Genomic DNA, 22704 nt, shown 5'->3' with positions numbered 1-22704 from the left:
GGACAATCACAAGAACAGATGTTTGGTAATTAGATATGTTCCTTGACATATGGATAGGTCTTTCAAATAAAAAGTTATCTCTGATAATAACTCCATCACACATTCCCCCTTGTCACTGTCTCTTTTCTTCTCCAAATCCAGCCCCTGCACCTGCATAACCAGTGTTTTCTTCTTGACCTATTATTCATAGCAGCACATAAATATCTTTCAATGTTTCTTACCTTAAAATAAAAATCCTTTGATTCAATATCATTCTTCAGTTATGGCCCATTTCTCTAGCTTTTAAAGGGGGAATGTGTGTGTGTGTGTGTGTGTGTGTGTGTGTGTATATATATATATATATATATATATATGCACATATGCATACACACACGTCTTTATAAATATATACATGTATCTATAAAAATGCATGTAGGTTGATATATCTGGTGATGGGAAGACACACTTTTTTTCTAGATGTTTCTTTCTTTCAATAAAGTAAGAAAGGTTATCAACTAACAGTATGAAAGGAGTATTGGAGATTTGAACAGTGAAGAAATGGTGTGAAACAATCGTCTCAAAAGTGTGAAAGTGTATTTATCAATAGTAGGGTAATGTAATAGGACTCAAAAGGTTGTACTGAGCAGCCATTTAAGATGTAGTCATATAATAAAATAGAAACAAGTGGCATTTCCTCCAGTCACATTCATCTATTCAGGGAACAAATGTCAAGGGTACTGAGGATATACATATTCAAGGGAGAGATTATAGTAATGAACCATGGCATCTAAACCAAGTAAGAAGGAAGTTAGGGTTTGAAAGAGTGGTGAGTGAATGCATTGTTCAAATGGAACCAAACAATAGTTGTGAAAGTAAATGAATTGGAAAGGCAGGAGATTCTTTGACTCTCAGGTGAATAAAACCCTAAATAACACCCCTCCTGAAATTCTCCAAAGGTCCTGGACAGTGTGACTTAAACAACTTGTACACAGCTTGAACTGTCATGAAGATTTCTCAAAAGGCTTACTGTAGACTTCCTCTACCCAGTCAGCATATGATTTTATTTACTTACAATTTCTCAGAAATACATCCATTGTGAAAAGCAGGGTCCATCAGTACAACAGCTATATCCCTTTTTATTTTAAAGTATTTTAAATTGTTTTAATGTACCAACCAAAAAGCAAATCATCATTCAAACCAAACAGCCTATTAGAGCCCCATCCTTAAGTGCTGTTTTTTCTCTCTGCTTATTATTCTCTCAACAGCAATAAAACAGAAATCATATGACCAAATGTGAATGCCAATACATTTCCAGGATAACCTGAGCGACAAACAAATAGAATCCTGTAATGCCATCTCAAATAATCTTCAGAAAACTGTTAAGAGGGCAAAAAGTCCATAAAGTAAGGTGCAAGGGTAGGCAATGAGAAGCTGCTGCCCTTCCATGGCCAAGGCTGAAGTGAAAATTTTGGAGGCTGAGAGACTACACCAGCCAATGATGACCAGTGCTGACACAGTTCCAAAGGTGCCCCTAGAGCAAAGACAAAGAGATGGTTATCTTACACCAGGAGAAAAAGAGGTTATTGAATCACAGCTGCCTCTGAAATATCCTTGGTACAATATTTATAACCACATTCTCAATTTGTAAAAGGAGGGTGAGGAACCATAGGAACTCAAAGGCCTCAGTTATTTAGAAAATTTTTGAGTCAAGTTCACCATTAGAAGCTAAATATTTTATAGGGTGGTAAAAACTCAGATTATTGGAAACAGAAGAATTGACCTGCTGTCACTCTCATGAGTCAACATTCAAATCCCAACTTCCGAAATTCTTTTACATAAACTATGTTTAGAGACTTCTTTTACAGCTACAGATTTCTTTTCCCCAATTTCTTCCTAAATTTACCCCCAGTATGAGCAGAAAAATGACTGGACTCGCATTCCAGTGGGGTTCCTACTCCCCAGCGCTCCCAGGTCCATGTCCTGGGTTTTTGTCTGGGACAGCAAAGCCTGACACAGCTCAGGGAGGGAACAGATGCAGCAGTAAGGCACAGATGTGTGTGGCCTCCTACGTCATTGCTGAAGATCACTTTGGCAAATGAAGGTGTGGATTTTTATAATATCAAAATGGATTTGTTCAAACTGATATCTTCAAAAAGTAACTGTGGAGACAATCGATTCTTTAGGAAGAAATGGGAGTGAAGTGACTTAAAAAAATTGTTAAGTGAAATGGTCATTAGGTCAAGAGCTGCTAAGTACCAGCATATTGTTCTAGCCACTGTCAAACTATACTGCCTCACTTGATCCTGGTTGAATCTGAAATTGAGAATTGTGTTTATTATTTGTGAGAATGACAGAAATACCTACTTTTAATAATTGAACCAAAGCAAAACAAGTGAAAGTGTACAGTATAGCTTATGCCTTAGATTACAAACAAACCAAAAATATTTTAAAACACTCTAGTAAATATTACATTTGTAGGTTTAGTTAATATCTATTAGAAATAAAATTTAGTGTGATTCAATTTACAGGTTTTGGTGAACACAAATATGAGATTATATATGATTCATTTGAATGTTATAGTAATATGCCCAAAAAGGCAATTTCAGTTTAATGGTCTTAGGGATCAGGATCAGATAGCTTATTTGCCATTAATATAATTTAAAGGATTTCTAATTCATCCTTTACATTTCAGAATGAAAATCTAATGAAAAATGTCCAGACCTCTGATGATTCTCAAAATTCAAGAGTTGTAGGTTTTATTTTCTTTCCCTCATAATCTGGAGTCATTTAAGATACCCCAAAGCTAAACTTTGATGGAAATAATGTCTAAAACCTAGAATTTTTAAATGGTTGATCATTATAGTATTCTTTGGCAAAAGCATCTGACAAAATGGCAGTTGTAAAACTGAACTCTGTAGTAACTTGTCAAACATCTGTAACAAACAACATAGTAAACAGAACAGCTTGCTAAGGAACATGATATACAAAAAGTGGAATTTTTCCATGGACAAGACTCAATAAATACACCTCTAACTCACATTGTACTTATACATTCAAAGTTTCCATTTTCTGTTGTATTCCTCTCTTTTAAGTGTTAAGCACTTGCTGGTAAAGTAAGAGTTTGCTCTGTTATTCTTGACTATTACTTTCAAAATGAAACCATATTAAAACAAAAAAAGCATTTCCATCTATGTCATTCTCAATAACGTTATGAAGAAAATATCTGAGATTATATCTAAACAAAAATATTAAAGTCTTTCTAAAATGTTTATCTGGCATTGGCAAATTCTGTATGTAATATCCTATCCAGTATAGTGTTGATAACCTAAAACTTGGATTAACCAAGAAAAAAAATGTGAATTGTGTCTCCTTTGGATGTGGAAGAATGAGCACTGATGGCAAATGTTTATTTCTAATTGGATTTGCAACATGGCAGGTGACAAAGGACTATGTAATTACTTACTCTTCCCAGCCAAAGTGGTAGTGATATGCACTGCCCTGGGAAAGTGCCCGACAGAAGCATATCTACTGAATCCTCATTAATATTTTTGAATTGTAAATACTATCTGCCCAGGAAGTAAAAAAGAAAAAAAAATTGACTGAGCATATATGCTATAAAGTTCTCTAGCAGTAATATCCTCATTAGGGTTCCTGGGAATTCTGTACTGCAAGATGTCCAGCTGAGAAAGAACACTTGCTTCCCTCCTAGAAGGCAGAGTGCTTGGGAGCTGAAGCAATTTGTCAGTGTGCACCAGGCACTTACTCTTCTTAATTCAAACAAGTGAATTTTCTGTTGTTGGTTATATTACCCATGATGATAGTTCATACTGAAGAATGTGACAACTTACAAAGTGCCAATTTTAAAGATAACTTGGTTTAATTTATTTTTTAAATCACCGAAATAGGAACAACACCTGAACCAAAACCGACCTACTTTCCTGAATCTGTATGTAGCTTTTTTAAAAATTAATTAATTAATTAATTTTATTTTCGGCTGTGTTGGGTCTTCGTTTCTGTGCGAGGGCTTTCTCTAGTTGTGGCAAGTGGGGTCCACTCTTCATCGCGGTGCGCGGGCCTCTCACTATCGCGGCCTCTCTTGATGCGGAGCACAGGCTCCAGACGCGCAGGCTCAGTAGTTGTGGCTCACGGGCCCAGTTGCTCCGTGGCATGTGGGATCTTCCCAGACCAGGGCTCGAACCCATGTCCCCTGCATTGGCAGGCAGATTCTCAACCACTGCGCCACCAGGGAAGCCCCTGTATGTAGCTTTTAATAGCCAGTTTCCCCACTCCCACTACTAAAATGATCAGAAAGAAGCTAACTGTTGTACTGGTGTGGCAAACCCTAGCGATGATCATGCATGTGGGGTCAATTAGCACACAGAGACACTTACTGCAGTGAAAAGAAGATGGCACAGCTGGACAGGATGACCATGGGGATCAGGCAGTAACCCAGAACACTCACCACGCAGCCATAGGACACCCCTGAAGAGCTCATCAAGTTTAGTAAGGCGTGAATCCCTAAGCAGCCAATGGCACTCGTGCCATACACGTAACCAAACTGGACTTTTCCTGCCTGAAACAACGGGAAGAAAATGGTTTGAACATAGAACAAACATCAAGAAGAAATCAGATTGTCAACAAAGCAGAGAGTATTTTCGAATCAATCAGCTCAATGCTGTTCATGTCATTGTAGTATAAGTCTCAAGTCTGGGAGTTCTGGAAAACATACTGCCTGTAATATGGATTCAGGTCATGAAAACAAACACCACCACCACCCCTCCTTGAACTATACATGAGATGGCACAAGCGTGCTTATATTTCCAGATTTATATTTTTTATCATAGATTGCCTACTGGGGTACTAGGCATAGGTAAGGATATATTTTTCTCCCCATACTTGTTGAACAATTAAATGAATGAATAAGTTAATGAAAACATTCCAATTTAGTCTTGGAGATTTGCAAAACATATTAGTAATATTAGCAAACATCTGTCAGATTTACTATGTTTGGTCCTATTCTAAAGATTTCACATATATTAATTTATTTAATCCACACAACATAATTAGTTGGTACCATGGTTGTACCCATTATACACATGAGGAAACTAAGTGCAGAGAGTTTAAGGAACTGGCCCAAGGTAAAATAATGGTAAGCGGTGGAGCTCAGCTTTGAATCCAGACAGTCCAGGTCTAAAATTTAAGTCTTTAACACCTGCAGGAGCTCAAACAAGTCATAAACAAGGGGACTTATTTAACCTTATTTAAGCCAGTATACCCCAAACTTATCTGACCCCAGAATCCTTTGTTTTCATAATGCCTATTACCAGCTTAACTGAACAGACTTTATGAAAAATTGATTTATATAAACCAACTGATAGCAAATCACAAAAGAGGTATTGTTAAAGGAAGTCAGTAGTGTTCAGGATAGACCACTTCATCAAAATAGCCACCACCCACAGAGCACTAGAGACTTGTTCCTGAACCAGCACCGTTAAACTCATCCAGGGAAAGTCACAATCTACTACTGATTCAACAGAGGATATTTTAATGTTTGTTACCCGAGGATGCCAAAGCTCCAGTAAAGAATGCATGTCATTTATATATATATATATACATTAAACTGGTTAGAAATTCTAGATAAAGATTGAGGAGGCTGACTCCGGTTTTCATGGGAATTATTTGAAAACAACAAAGGATCTGGTAAGTTGATTCAGAGAGAGAGCTTTTTAGCTGTCCTTTTTTCTGCTCCATAGCTGTCCTTATGTCTTACAGAATAAAGAGATATTTATTTTGTAATTAATTAATGGAGAATATCATGACCATTTTAATGTTTAAAATTGCCCGGCTATTTTGAAATTTTCTTCCTCTGCAGTTGGGGAAGTTGATCACTGCTAAGTTCTTTCACAAAATGTCTCTGGGCTATGCTGCAGAATTCTCTGCTGCATTAGCCATAATAAGTCCTCCTGGCTACTTTGTGAAATAATGCCAATAATGCTAATGGGCATGCTAAAAGAAACACATCAGTTATGTACTGCTCTATTGGGTGAGTTTGTTCCACTTGGAAAATAGTGACAATTTCAAATCACTTTCATGTATTAGAGAAACATTCTACTTAATATTTTAATTAGGTGGGATAATTCTGAGGTAGGAATAGTTGTAATGGTGAAACACAACTTCCTTGTACCCAAAGGACACATAGCTGGACCATGACCCTAACCAGTTTTGTGCATGGGGTAAATAGCGGGTGGATAAAACTAATTTGATAGTAAAATTGTCCTTTTCCATATCAGTTACTGACCTCTCTCCTTATCTCTTACCCTTGTTAGTTTATCCAACTTGAGGTACAATTCCATCTGGCAGGACCAGTCCCATTTTTTAAGTTGTTTCAAATTCTAACAAGGACTTGTAATTGAAAAGAAAAATAAATGTTCAATTTCTTTTTAAATTCAAAAATTTTTAGATCAGCCTTGTACCACCCTTATTACTACTTCTTTGCTTGAAATACTTCTTATTCTTCTGATTATGCTTTTATATTGGCTGCGCATGTTCCTTTTCCAGATCACACTCTTAGCTCTACTAGAAAAATTAAATGGAGCCATAGTTTTAAAACGCTTGTGTTCATGGTTTGGGGGGTGAAAATAATTTTAAGAGGAAGAATAAGTAAAATTAAATTTGTGTTGAGTGTTTGAAGCAGTTCTTTTCAGTTTGCTTCCTTCAACATGAAGAAAGTCCACTAAAAGGTGTTGTGCCTTATATAATTATAAATCATAAAAGTGATGAGTATGTGACTATGAATCTTACACCTCCAGATATAATGAATAGATTTGAATATTGTTTCTGGATTTAGTTTTGCTTTCTCTAGTACAATGCATATACCGGCCCATAAAATCATCTTTTACATTTTAATTTTAGATATCCAGGGTAGGGTTAACAGCCTCAAATGGACTCTGAGTTAAATTTGGCTTTATTAATATCCAGTGGAGTTTTTCGGTCCTTATTGTTCTACATGTATCAGAATCAATTCTGAAGTAACCACATCTAATTGTAAAGTTGAAGTGAAAATATTTGCCTAAAAGGTTTGAGAAAATATGCACTTTTACACATTCCCTAAAATTTCACAACTGAAATGAACCTTAAGAACCACTTATACAAACCTCTTTTTTGATCTTCAAAATGAAAAAAATGAAGGCCAAGAAATAGGAAAAAAAAAAAGTTTCAGGATCACACCTAGAGGCAAAGTTAGGGGCAGATCCAATTTTTCCACTTTCAGTTGAGTTCTTTGCCTGTATTACTTTGCACTTAAAACAAGAGAGAGGATATTTAAATAATTCCAACTAACATTATATACCCATAAAAGATCTTAATGGGATAAATGCTTTCCTTTAAGAGGTGGTAATAGTAATATTTTCTACAGAAAAGCAAACAGCTGTTATATTACAAATTACCTGAAAAAGCAAGATGAGTTAATATATTAAATTGATTGTTTCTGACAATTTGATTAATTGACATGGTCTTACTTAGCAGCTTAATCTAAGATTATCAAATTACTATGACAAAGACAGAAGGGACGTTAGAGACTAAATTAAAACTCTGGTTGATATAGTGTTAGATTATTTGAGTATTTGCATTTGTTGTAGTTCAAAGGAAGAAATAAGATGCTATAACTAAGTACTATTGTATTGGATAAATATGATGTGATTATTGACCACACTACTGCAGAAATTAGATTTCTATCAGAATTTCGATTAGTATTATGTAATTAATAATGAAAAGTGAAGACTCATTTTGTTGCAAATACATTTTACAGCTACTTTTGAGAAGTATAACTGCATTAGGGAAGTGGATAGCTGTAAGAAAGGAAAGTGAAATGAGTAGTTATTTTAAGGACTTTTCTTAGAATCTTTAATTTCCTATATTACCTCTCTTGCCAAGTTTATCTCTTTGCGCACTAATGAAACTGTACTTGTCAGATTGGCTTGACCATCTTGTTCATCCTCTGTTTTTAATGTATTGTCATTACCTCCTTAATACAAAATCATAGACCTTTCTCATTTCTTCTTTTTCTTCCCTTTTTTGGGTGGAGAAATCATTTTTCTAAACTATAAGCTAGAATACCTTCTAAACTTAACTTAGGTGGAAATGACTCTGAATATCATTACTCCCAGATTTAAAGAATGAAAGAGGCCCATACACAAGACAAATGGAGATGTCAGGGGGAAAATTGCCTTCATAAAAAACAGAAAACTAAAATGATAGGGGAAATATACAGGTTGAATAAACAAATCACTGCTTATCGTTGCAAGTCAATTTATTCATAATAGCCTAACCAGAAAAAAGGAGACTCATCTCATACCTAACAGAATATTTGAAATAGTCTAGAGATAGATACACCCCAGCAATGAAAATGATGAGTAAATAGAAGGGATTTGTCCAGTGTCACAACAGAAATCTCACAGAAAACAAAAAATAAAATTTCAGCCCTCTGTTTCCCAAATCCATGTGTTCCTCCAACTTTTTCAGATTGACAGTCTTTTCTAAACAACAAAAAAGACTTAATTACAAGAAAATCATTTATATGATTTCCTGCTTTGTTGAAAATCTGTCTTGGTGATTTGATTTTTGAAATTCTATTTACATTTACATTTTTTATCTGTTGTAATACATGATGGCAGTTTCTCTTTGTCATTATGGTTCCATTAAATATGTCTCTCTCACCAAAAAAAATGTAGTTATGAATCAAACAATTTTCACTTCATAAAGTGATATACTTTCTTCCATATTTATGAAGACCTCTTCAAAAATGACATTTGAAAGGACATGCATTAAAATCTGGTACTTGGCTGTGGTGTATGCAGAAGTAGAAATATAATGCTGTAAACATGAAACTTAGATAAACCAATGTTAGCTAAAAAAAAGAAGAAAAAAGGAATATGTAGTGCTTGCTGCTGTCCATTACCAGAAGTAGGGAAGCTCCTAGGACCCCACAGAAGAGGATGGGCCCAGTGAGGTCTGTTTCATTCATAATGCTGCCATCTGCTGGCTTCAGTGGGTTTAACACTGTCAAGGTTTTTTGCCGTATGTGATCAAAATTAATTCCAAGTTCTAAAAAGAAGAAGGGGGAGGAGATAATATAAATATAGAAAAATAAACATGAGTAATATTCTTTAATTAAAGTTAACAAATATTATTAATTTACTTAGCACTTTAATCTGATTGTTATACCTTCATAGTTTAAAGTTCTACGTAATATATAGCAACCTTAAAACAAAAAAAAAGACTTTTTATTCCCACACAGTGAGCTGAAAGATATATTTTAGAGAAATAATTCTATCAAGAAAAAATTTCCCTGCCTTCTGGAGCAAATATAAGCTTAAAATGCAGCCAAACATGAGGAAATTGACATTATACAGTAAAAACAAAATATAATGGTAGCTAACAAACCAAAAGTCCCATCTTAATGCCCATTGAGATATTTCTTTATCCTACATTTTCTATTGCTAACACTTCTGAAACTTGTCCTACCAAACATGCATAATTTTCAATTAGCAGTGTTATCTAACCTAAAGACACTTAGCCTAGGTCTGGGATTTTACTTATACTCTGCCTGATGAGAAGAGCAATACCATGCTAACTGCCTGAAACTCCACAGAGGAGAAAAGGCAATGGCTCATTCAGCAAGTAAAAGCAATCATGGCATGTATACATATTTTAATAAGGTCAGTGTTCTGTGTTGTTGAGTTTGTGTATTCAGAGATTAAATTCTTGAGACAATTAAACTTTCCCTTTTATGAGTGGTGATGGTAGAATAAAATATCCAAAAGCAGTGGGGCTCAGTGTCCATGAGTCTAAACTCAATTAGTAATTTCTAATTATTTCTCCAATGTCTTGTTTTTCAAAGAGTTCTGACTGCCCCTTTACAGACCCCGCTGCTAGATTCTCCTCCTCTTATATCTTTTTCATTAAAAAAAAACAAAACAAAAAACCCAGCCATTTGACATCCACTGAATATAGAAATAAATGCCAACATCACATCAGTTACTTTTCTCACCACTCCTATAAAGATAAACTTTAAGATGCATCTGGAATAGAAAAAAAAGGACATTCACAAAGGAAAATATAACGTCACTACTTAGGAACCAGTAATCAAGCTGGTTACCCTTCTTCTCTCATTTTAAATTTGAATATGGGTGAGATGGAGGTTAGGAAAAACTGGAGCTAAACTACTATAAAGTACATACATTTGAGCTAAAAAGAGTGGAATTCTTTTTAACTGAATATTTTTACTGAATTTTGCTATAAGCCCTACAAGATTTACATGTGTTGGTCTTACTGACATGCATTGAGGCTGGTACTGTTATTTTATTCCTACTTTGTGCATCAGATGGCTGAGGTTTGGAGTGATACGTTTTTCCAAAGTCACAGAGCCAGTAATAGAAAACTAAATAAATAAAATAGTCCAATTAAAAAATGGACAGAAGAACTGAACAGAAATTTTCCAAAGAAGACATACAAATGGCCAACAGGTACATGAAAATGTGCTTAACACCATTAATCATCAGGGAAATGCAAATCAAAACCACAATATCATCTCACACCTGTTAGAATGGCTAACATCAAAAAGACAAGAAATAAGTGTTGACAAGGATGTGGAGAAAAGGGAACATTTGTGCATTCTTCGTGGGAATGTTTATTGGTGCAGCCAGTATGGAGAACAGTATGGGGGTTCCTCAAATTTTTTTTTAAAAATAGAACTACTGGGCTTCCCTGGTGGCACAGTGGTTGAGAGTCCGCCTGCTGATGCAGGGGACACGAGTTCGTGCCCCGGTCCAGTAAGATCCCACATGCCATGGAGCGGCTCGCCTGTGAGCCATGGCCGCTGAGCCTGCGCGTCCGGAGCCTGTGCTCTGCAAGGGGAGAGGCCACAACAGTGAGAGGCCCATGTACCGCAAAATAAATAAATAAATAAATAAATAAAAATAGAACTCCTGTATGATCCAGCCATGCCACTTCTGGGAATATATCTGAAGGAAACAAAAGCAGGATATCAAAGAGATATCTGCACCTCTGTGTTGAAAGCAGCAACTGCCAAGACATGGAAACTACCGAAGTGTCCACTGATGGATGAATGTGTAAAAAAGTTGTGGTATATATATATATACATTGGAATACTATTCAGTCATAAAAAACAAGGAAATCCTGTCATTTGTGACAACATGAATGGCCCTTGCGAGCATTTTTCTAAGTGAAATAAACCAGATAGAGAAAGTCAAATACTGCATGGTATCACTTGTATGTGGAGTATAAAAAAATTTTCGGTCCAACTCATAGAGTCAGAGTAGAAAAGTGGTTGCCAGGGGCTAGGGATAGGGTACAAAACAAGAGGGTACAAAAGAAAAAAAAGAACCCATGCTTTTAATCATATAGCTGTGGTTGAGTCAATGTGCATCTAATCTCATAAGGTTTGTATTTTTTTGAAGTGAGCCCAGTTCTCCCATGTGAGGGATTGTCTCCCTAAATCATTGGTACCTGCCATTCAACTTCCCTTCCCAGGATTTAGTAACCCTCTTTGGTCAGAGACAAGGTATAATTTAACTTCTTTTATAGTTGTGTATACCACCTAAACACCTTGCAAAGCTGACATTCTACACACAGAATACCAGATGAACTTTCAATGATCGCCATGACATAGAGGGACCTTGATCTAACAGGGGCCTAGACATTTTTAGAGGTCAGCCAGACATTGCCCGAACTAGGATAGAAAGTATATCTTTCACTCTTTTTACATCCAGGTTGACGATTGCTAGCCAACCCAAGCTTGAAAAGAAAAAATTTGAATTTAATTTGAATTAAATTAATACTGAACAAATCATTTACATTTCAACTTCCCTTTTTATTTTCACAGTGTATTTATATATTTCTTAATGAACATACACTTTGGAGAATATGAGTAGTTCACCAACTTAAAATAGGTTAGAATGTCCAATGTGATTTTTCAAATAGCAGAAGATTTTAAAAATTGAGAAATGCTATAGTTTAAATTAATTTCACCTGAGGCTTATGTTGTCTTCAAACTTTATTTTCAATTTATATATTTACGTTAACAATATGTTTTCAGTATTTACCACAATAAAGTGGCCTTTAATTCAAAATACCTTTCTCCTCAAAAAGCATAATCATTATTCCTGAAGAAACCCAGATGAAAATGCTTTATGAGACATTATTACTGATATCAGCCATTTATTTGATGGCATAATTAACTCTTGCACGTTTCAACATGGAGTCATGAAACAACAAATGAACATAAGACCTACTAAATATTTTCATAAGAAAAAATATTTTATGCGTTTTTTACCAAAATACATCTCCAGAATATTTTGTTTTCAAATTTATTATAAGGTATGCAAATGAGATACCTATTTATCAATTGTAGATACCCTAATATAACAACTTATTTTACAAGATAAAAAGATGAAACTGCTGTGAAATGTGAATGCAAAATTTATTGTTTGCTGTCATCTAGTGGTAGTAAAGTATACAATATATATGTTATAAAAATGAATTAATATCTTTGTTTACTATGCAAATTGTGGCATTGGCCTTTCAAATATAAACATCAGGCTATGCTACAAATGTGAATACCAAATATCACAGTAATTTTTCTAGTCTGGCAGATTTGAATTGACTATTATTCTTCAAGATGCATTTGTTAACATTGATTATACATGATCAAATAGCAAAGGTTATTATTCTTACATAAAACGAAACAAGTCTTTTAGACAACAAAGTATTTAAGAAATAAATGAGTGCACTTTCAAATAGCATGTTTTTGTGCAAGGGATGTTAATTACTATAACTTCATAATTTTATAGGTTGTTTTGGTGTATGCTCAATAAAAACTAGCAAATGTCTTTTATCATCTTATCCTAGAAATCCTGCCTATGGTCTTTTTATATCTTTTAGACAGATGTGGGTTGAGGCTTTCATAAAGTCACCCAGCCTGAAGAACATATTGGATCAGAGTCTAGAAATTTCATAGACTCAAAATGCAAAATTATATCAGATACTCTCTCTTCTAATATACTATATATTTGGTGGGGATAATCACAAAGAGAAAACAAAACAATCTAGGAATTTCTCTGAGATGTAGTAGGAGGGGAAATCTAGTATATTTCCTATTTGAAATTTAAGAAGACATCATGGGAGAATGTATTTGAGTTTAGAATGTCAGAATGGAGGCATCTGAGACAAGTAGAAAATATTATTTTCAGTAAATGTTACAGGAAAAATTGATTAATCATTAAAGAAAAAAAAACAAAGTTAAATTCTACTTCATGTACTGACCTAAAACAATTTTCAATGAATCAAAAATTTAAGTGAAAAACAAAAAGATAATTTAAAAATTTAAGAATCTACAAGAGGATATAAGCAGTATCTAGAGCTGGAGAAATATATTCTAAACAAAAGAGCAATTGGAAAGAAAAGTTACCAAGAAAAATATTGTGGAGTTAAAAACATAAACATGATTAATAAAATGACTATATGCCCTAATATCCCACAAACAAATTAGATGGCAAACACAACCTAGGAAAAAAAAGCTTGAAATACATATTGCAGACAATAATTAATATCTTTACCATATAAATATCTCTATAAATGAAAAAGGAAAGGAAAAATCTTAAGATTCCAATAGGAAATCTGGCAAAGAACTTGAAAAACAGAAAGAAGTAAAAACATGTGAAACAATAAACATACGAAAAAACATATAAAACAGTCAATAAACATATGAAAAAATGTCTAACTTTTCTAGTAACCAAGAAATAAAAAGTATTTTTTGCCTTTTTGCCTATCAAATTAACAAAGACATTTCATATCTACTATGGAGGTCTGTCGGCTCATTATTTTTCTAGATGAGCCTGACAGTATAAATGACTTTTGACCCAGTAATCCCAATGTTATAGTTCCATCCTAAGGACAGATTCTGTACAGGTCAAAGTTTTTACTATGATATTCACCAAAGCATTATTATTATTATTTATTTTTTTATTTTTTGCAGTACGCGGGCTTCTCACTGTTGTGGCCTCTCCCATTGCGGAGCACAGGCTCTGGACGCGCAGGCTCAGCAGCCATGGCTCACGGGCCCAGCCGCTCCACGGCGTGTGGGATCTTCCGGGACCGTGGAACGAACCCATGACCCCTGCATCGGCAGGCGGACTCTCAATCACTGCGTCACCAGGGAAACCCCCAAAGCATTATTGATTATAAAGAATGACCTCTATGGTAGATTTAAAATATAGTACTTGTATATAGTAAAATATTATCAAGCCATTACATGTCATATTTTCAAATAACATTTAATGACTTTAAAGAATGCATGTATTGAAATGCTCATGATATAAAGTAACTTTAAAAAATGCAAAACTTTATACCCATAGTATGATCCAACTTTTATTTTTAAGTATTTACCAATATATTCATAGTCAAAGAAATATAGTATTTCATTTTTTAGTGTATATATATTCATAGAAAAACAGAATAAAGGATGGAAGAAATTACATCAAATTATTAATGATATCATGTCTCAGAGACAAAATTTTTGGTGATTTTTAAAATATTTTTATTCATATGTTCTATATCTTCCAAATTTCTATTTTGAATATAGATTACTTTTATAATTAGTCAATTGATAGTTTTTTTTACATAGAGATGTTGGTGGAGTCAAGGAAAATTCTTGATGAGAATAGCTTATAACTTTCAGGTGTTAGATATCAGATGCAGAGGCAAATTAGAATGAATTGGTTAAGCGTAATTGATCCAAAAACTTAACTGGCTTCTAAAGAGCCAACAAATCGATTATATAAATCTCTGTGCTTTTCTGAACTGTTTAAATCTTTCCTCTTTTCTTAATTTTGAAGGCAAAGAGAGAAGAATGTTTTAATATCAGGTGGCTGACTGTGTTCATAAGAAGCAAACAATGATCTTTTGATGTAAAATATTGGGAATTTTAGCCTATCCCTTTTCACTGGACTACATACAAAAGAGAGCAGTTAGCCTGTGAATATTTCTCCTTGGCTTCCAAATTTAAATCTCCTTGAACTTTAGTTTTCTAGCATCATGTTGACATTCCTTAACAACAAAAGTGGCAGATATAAATTGGCTGGATTAAAAAAAAAGCAATGGATGGAAGATGCCTGAAATCTTTGGAGGCCACATTTAACTGCAAGGGTCCTCAGGTTTCCTTGTCACCAACAGTGTTATTTACTGGAATCATATTCCTTCCCACTTAGTCGTATCTATCTGAGATGTGCGGGCTCACATGAGCCAGGAAGGGAAAAAAAAACTGTCTTTTCTCCATGACAACAAAAAAAGAATACTGAGAAACTACCCACATTTCTCCCAGGCAAACATAGCAGAAAATAGTAAGATATGCTGGTGGTTACTTTGATATAATCACTCTGCCAAAAGATGTCTTCACTGTTGTCTAGATATGGTCAGGGAGTCCACATTCAAGAAACAGTGAAGAAACATTTAAAAACTGCAAGACTAGCACAGCAATAGCTCGTATCTACTTCCAATTGTCCCCACACATACAGGAGACAAACTCCCAAAGGTTTAAGTGTGTTGGTCTGGCAGACTCTTGTTTATATGTGGAATAATCACATAAAACACTGTGTGCAGCATGCTGACAGCACACATTAAGAGCTGATTATTGCTATTGTTCTTTGAGCTGTACACACATTAATAGCACTTCCTTAACTTATCTTCTAATAAAGGAGGCTCTTCATCAAAACTGTCAATGTAAGAAGATGGTGAATAATAATCCTGGTTGGATGCTGGCTGAAAGAATTGTCCCGCATAACTTGATGACACGAGCATCTCTGGTGGGACAAAGGCAGGCTGAGTCTGCTCACTGGTTTGTTGTCTAGAAAAAGGAAAATACTGATATTTACACATCTAAGAAAGGGCTATTATGACAAATCAAGGAAGGAAACTACAATTTTCCTTTTATGATTTCTCCTAGTTTTTATGACTATTTACCCATGAAAGAATTAACTTGCTTGACGTTTAAATTTAATCAAAAAAAAGAAAAAGTAGGGCCTCCCTGGTGGCGCAGTGGTTGAGAGTCCGCCTGCCGATGCAGGGGATACGGGTTCGTGCCCCGGTCTGGGAGGATCCCGCATGCCGCGGAGCGGCTGGGCCCGTGAGCCATGGCCGCTGGGCCTGCGCGTCCGGAGCCTGTGCTCCGCAGCGGGAGAGGCCACAGCAGTGAGAGGCCCACATACCGCAAAAAGAAAAAAAAAAAAAAAAAAAAGAAAAAGTAACTAGTTGTGAGAAAACTCTCTAGAAGAACGATCCATATTGACCAACATGTATTGATAATTTACAATGTGCTGGACACTCTCCTTCACATTTTCTCACATAATTAAAACTCTGCAAAGTAAAAACTGTAGTTTTAATCCCATCTTACAGAAAAAGAAATACAGGTTCATGGAGACTGAATGACTTGCCTGGTAACACAAAATAACATTCAGGTGCTGGACTGTGAACTGAAACTGTCTGTCTGAGCAGTGCCCTGATGCCTACACAATGCTGCTTTTCCACTGATTTTTAGGGACAATCACCAAACAGGACATTCCCTATAAATCTGTGGAGGCAGCAAGTAAAAAATCATAGTCATACTAAGTGAAGTCAGACAGAGAAAGACAAATATCATATGCTATTGCTTATATGTAGAATCTAAAAAAAAAAAAAAGATGCAAATGAACTTACTTACAAAACAGAAATAGACCCACAGACATAGAAAACAAGCTTATAGTTACTAAAGGGGAAAGAAGGGGAGGGATAAATTAAGAATTTGGAATTAACATATACACACTACTATGTTTAAAATAGATAATCAACAAGAACCTACTGCATAGCACAGGGAACTATGCTCAATATCTTTTAGTAACCTATAATGGAAGAGAATGCAAAAGAAGAATATATATATATATATATATCTGAATCACTTTGCTGTACACCTGAAACTAACACAACATTGTAAATCAGCTATATTTCAATAAAAATTTTTAAAAATCAAAATTTTAATAGTAGTCAATTCATAGGAAAAAAATAAACACATAAACTGACTGTTGTCCATCAAGGAGTAGACTTTTTAGCTCTGGCTATTCCCAGACAGTTATTGACAATCAAATTATATTTGAGAACCTGACTTAAAAGTCTTCCATAGCTGGCTTCACTGTCCGTCTTTTGAAATGTGCAATTTAGTTTTGTTGAAACACCATATTACAATATTTCCTTGATTGTGCTTTTATTTGGTTTTTATTTCACCATTTGTGTGAGAAAGTTGGAAAACAATCTTAATAAATAACTTATTGCAGGAAGAGAAAGGAAGGAAGAAAAAAGGGCTCATCTATGAGGTTATTTGGTCATTTCAAATTGCTTTTACTGAAAGGAAAGGAAAGGGAAGGGAAGAGAAGGGAAGGAAAGGAAAGGAAAGGAAAGGGAAGGGAAGGGAAGGGAAGGGAAAGGAAAGGAACATAAAAAGTGGTCCTTGATTTCCTTGATTGCAGAGCATCTTAATTATCTCTTTGAGAACGCAAATACTGAAATTTTGATGATTTCTAACTCAACACATTATTCCAAATTTCAACTAAATTAGACCAGAATAAACACGGGACTCTGGCTGCTAGGATTTAAATATTACCTTTGTTAACAGGCATCTCCTATTCCTGTAAAAATCATTTCAAACAACTGTGAAGTGAGTGCAAAAGCCTCCTTTAGAACGACTGGCAACATTCTTGTCCGTATCTCCCTTCTTTTGCTGTCCAACTCTATGTATTATATTTCTGCCTGTACTGCTAATCCCATCGTAGGATGTATCCTGAACCAAGTAGAGTGCTTAGCAAACAGGACTCCTGGAGTCTGACTGCCTTCAAATCCCAATTTTATAATCTTAGGCAAATCATTTCACATTCTGTGCCTCAGTTTTCTCATCCGTAATATGAAGACAATAATAGAACTCATAAGGTTATGATGAATTAAATTAGCTGAAATAAATAAAGCACTTAGGTTAGCGTGGGGCACACAAAAAGTGATCAATAAGCATTAGCTAAGTATCTGTATGCTCTTCTCTTCCCGAGACTGACACTGAAGCATTCTAGACACCTTCCTCACACCCTGGAACAGCATCTTCTCTATTTGCAAATAGTTGTCTCCCAGTCTGCCACTTCCTCAGAGAAAACAACATTAATAGGAAGCCAAGAGTTTGTATTCCTTCTGTGCTGATCATCTCTATAGCTTTTCCCATTTTGGTTTCCCTGGAACACCCAGACTGACAACATCCCACCCATCCTGTGTTTTCCTACCAGGAGAATCTCCACTACACCATGCCTTGCTTGGCTTTCCGTCTCTAAGCCATGAAGCAATGGCCACACCTGCTCCATATACAAACCCTCTGAATGCTCACTAATTCTTCAATATTCCCCTTTTCACCACCTATACATGGGGTTATACAGTTCCAACCAGCCTGAAGAGGCTTGTCTTTACTTAGATGATATTGTGTTAAGATACTGCGTGGCCTCCAGCTTGGGAAAAATATTTAACTGTTTCTGAGACAACAGGACTTAACATTCATTCACCTTCCAATGTAAATACAGAAGATCACTGTTAGAAGACTCAGTTATACTTTCTGTGGTTTCAGAATTATGCTTGTTGCACAGAGTCAGTTTTCTGTCACATCACATAATCAATAGTTACATATTTTATTAGAGGCTTTGTTTCTCCAAAACTATATGGACTTCCATCATGAGGGTCAATTGATGCTCCTTTCCTTTGTCAGTCTGATCCCTGGGGGAATGGGCTTGTATGACATTCCCAGATCCTGGCTCAGCCAGCGGGTACACATAATGATGTGGCATTGACAGTGCCATTAACTATGCTTGAAATACTAAAGGACTAGCAGGTCTAGAGATTCAGAAAAGCTGATGATTCAGTATCTATCTGTTGAAGTCCTGCTAAAACATTCAAAGGGAGTTTACCAGTTGTCGTCACCTTTCTGCAGAAACAGCTATTTCTTACTCTAAATAATTGGAATAGATTTCCCATTTCAAAAGTTGGGAGACTGCAGTGGGAAAATACAGCCTAGAAAACTGGCTGCAGTCATTGGAAATAATGCCTATCTGAATGACTAGATTTAAGTTGTTTTTTTTAATGAGAAAACTCCACCTTGTTCATCCTAAAAGAAAACTTGTTTAAAAATATAAATATCTTCATTCATAATAAGCACATTCAACCAGCTTTCAGATCACCATGCCATTCATTGAGCATAACAAGTGTTTTAAAATGAGCTCTCATACTGAGGAGGAGGGAATGGGGCAGGGGACAGGGAGAGAGAGACTAATTGATTATAACTAGCTACTGGATTCTTATGTCTTTTGCCAGTATGATGAGCATCTTATTCTGATTTGGGGTACATTTTAATTGAACTATGCACTGTATGAATAAAAGATCAAGTTTCCGGAGTTATCTGAAGCACACTTGTAAATCACTGACCTGACTCCATGTTTTATGTACCTCATAAAAGTACCACAGCTAATATGCCCTTTTCTAATTCCTGAGACTTGCAGTGTGGGTTGGAATTCAAATGTTACCACATCCAAATCAGGACTTGGATTTAAATGCTAAGCATCTGAAGTAGGCCAGGCCATCAACCTGATGCAATATAATCATAACTTGCCCTCACTTGGTTATATTAATTTCCATCTCCTTGTCTTCTTGATTTCTGGTCAACGTTGATATGTGCAGTCAAATGGAGAAAGAAAATTGGGTGGGCTGGGGTGGGGGGAGAAGGCTGTGGTTTGAGTCCCTGCTTAAGGAGACAGCTTTGTCTCTCTCTTATTGGACTTTTCAGTTTCGTTTAGTCTGAAAATGTGGATTGCAGATGCCGCCCAGGTGCTTATTCCATCCGGAGAAGAGAAGGGAGAAAAGAAACAGCAGACCACTGGATCCTTTCAATAAAACAGGAGCACAGAGCTGAAAAATCCTATTAGATAGCTTTCATGTGGATTATATATTTTGAGTTACCATCCTGTAATACCTTCATGCTCAAACTACTCCCTGGGCCATCATACACTTTTCTGTTTTTTCTCGACCTTCCAAACTGTAAATCATAAATGAAATAAAATTAAGTTCTTTTTCTGTTGTTGGATTCAGCAATGATTGAGCCAATTCTAGACAGCTTTATCCTTTTCCCCCATTTTTCTTATAAATATTTTAAACACATTTAATTTTCCTGGTGATAATATTCAGATAGATAGGTAGATAGAGGTATAGATTGCTTTACATTTTAAGAAGTTCTTATGGCAATTTGACTAATGCTAGACAACATAGACTAGGGGCATGAATGAGATAAAATTCCAGATATTTAATTTCTACAGTTTTAAAAACATTGGTTACCAATTCCTTTCCCTATGGCTTTAGAGCAGTGGTTCAGCGCAAGTAGTTAGGATGCAGCTTGTGAAAATGGCACCTATCTGCCTGTGTCTGCAGGAGTCACCAGTCCATAAAAACAATGTCCAAATTGTCTTGGCTGTAGTTGGAACAGAAGAGTCTCCACTGCCTGTTGTATTTATTCTGTTTTCAAGGTACTTACTTGTGTTCGAAAAATAAACTTCAAGGATTAATAAATTTGAAGTATTTCTTATGTGGTTATTTGCCCTAAACTTGTTGGAATGGCACAGTAACCACACATCCCAGTTTGCCTAAGATGATCCAGTTTATTCTTATTGTACCAACATTGTTATTAATAGCACACATTTTACTCTCAGAAATGTCTTGATTTTACAATAAATTATATGCCCCTTAGTCTAATCCAACAACCTTGGACTAGTAGCCTAACCCCATTTTTTACTAGCTGTGTGACCTTGGAAAAATTCCTTAATTTCTCTGTCCCTTCTCACAGTTCACTAATGTAAAAGAACATCTAAAGAAGCAACTGTGTAACCAAATGCATGTTTAAGTGACTTGGCAATGGTGTCCATTGCTTCTGCAAACTATAGTTATATGAAAAAATAACATATATATTATAATGGTTTTACTTTAACACACACTTTCCTGCACATTTTCACAATTGTTCTTCAGACAATTCTCACGAAGTAGGTATTATTAACATCCTTATTTCTCAGTTTAACACACTCAGTTGGGGAAGTTGTCTTTCCCAATGTGACAAAAAACAAATGCCAGAGCCAGATTAAACCAAATTCTTCGCATTCTAACTGCCCTATTTGGGGCACTAGTAGAAGTTAAATACTAAATTCTTAATCATTTTTTAATTTATTTTCAACTCAAGTTGAATTGTCAACTCAAATAACTAACACATTCTGAATTACATTTATCTCGATTTCAGTTAGGAATTGCCACACTGTATTATAATAGTATATTTAATTGTCCCCTTCTCCAACATAAATTTTTTAATTTTGTGAGGGAAAAGATTATGGATTTCATCTTTATCTTTGAGTTTATAGTGCCTTTCTTAATTTCTGACACACAAGCAGACACAGTAAATATTTATGAAGTTGAATAAAATCAGTTTCTTGAGCAGTGTCCTGGAAAGTATCAGGTAAAAGGAAAATGTTTTCTGTTTGTCCAGGGCCTGTATTCATGCTCCCTGTTAAGTGATGTTTTGAAAAGAGGAGACAAGTCTTTCACCTATGAATAGGCCTGAGGCGATCAAGGCCATTCATGGAAAACTGAATTCATTTCTCTGCCCTTTCCTAACATTTCTTCTTGGGCATTTTACTGAGATACAGTGGGGAGAGGTTTTGTTTCCCTCAAGGGAACCTCCCTACCTGAAACCCCCTGTCAAAATATTATGACTTCTTAAAATGAGAACATATTTTCTCAATGTCAAGTACTTACTTTCTAGATCCATAAAGATTTCCATAGGCATTAGAATCACTGTAACTCTGCTCCTGATTTTCAATGTTATAATTAGATTGATAAAAGTCAGAGTCAAATTGTCCCAAGTTTGACATCCTGAAAAATAAGAGTGAAAAATGTAGAAGTTTAGGAGTCAGTAAAAGTTCCTTTGAGGTATTTACGAGGATTAATAGATGCTGTGATCATGGCAGGATTCCTATTAGAGAACAAGGTAGTCTTTGAATGGGGTAAGGGTGTGGAAATGTATGCTAGAAGGTCATTTACAAAACCTATATCTTCAATTAACTTTTCTAAAGTTTTCACTCACTAGGACTGTGACTTTGACTAAATTGACTTTAACTGATCTGAAAAAAAAATTCTTCACCTAATACCTTATTCTCAGCAGTTTAAGAGAAAAAGTTTAAAAGTTTGTATACATCTAGAAAGTTTTCCCTTAAACAATGTTAGTTCCCCACTTTAAGAATATATATATAGAGAGATAGATATACATATATATACATATATATGTGTGTGTGTATCTATTTATATCTATATCTATATCTATAACTATCTATCTATCATCTATCTATCTATCTATCTATCTATCTATCTATCTATATATATATATCTTGTTGCAAGGCCAGAAAGCAAACAGCTAATAATAATAATATTTGTTTGATTTTCTCATAGAGCTTTAAAGTGTGCTAACAGCCTCACTTCTCCCCAAAACATAGACAAAACTCTAAAAAGTAATCTCCTAGTTCTACTTTATAATTCCTAAAAGGTGTTTGAAACATTTTCCTTTTCTCT

General features: G+C 35.2%; 1 protein-coding gene across 1 annotated transcript; it reads right to left on the bottom strand.

Moving 5' to 3' along the window:
• Nucleotides 1-1347: 1347 nt before the first annotated feature.
• Nucleotides 1348-22010, bottom strand: YIPF7 (Yip1 domain family member 7; the record flags this gene model as incomplete). The annotated part of the gene is made up of 5 exons (XM_081224182.1): nt 1348-1510; nt 4371-4552; nt 8936-9081; nt 15738-15898; nt 21895-22010. 5 exons carry the CDS (start codon nt 22008-22010, stop codon nt 1348-1350), a joined length of 768 nt encoding a protein of 255 aa, XP_081080308.1.
• Between the last annotated feature and the right edge of the window lie 694 nt (nt 22011-22704).

The sequence above is a fragment of the Mesoplodon bidens genome (genome assembly GCF_964165515.1).
Source record: "Mesoplodon bidens genome assembly, chromosome: 1".
In the NCBI taxonomy this organism is placed as follows: domain Eukaryota; kingdom Metazoa; phylum Chordata; class Mammalia; order Artiodactyla; family Ziphiidae; genus Mesoplodon; species Mesoplodon bidens.
Note: the sequence above shows the minus strand (reverse complement) of the source record. Positions and strands in the feature narration are given on the sequence as shown.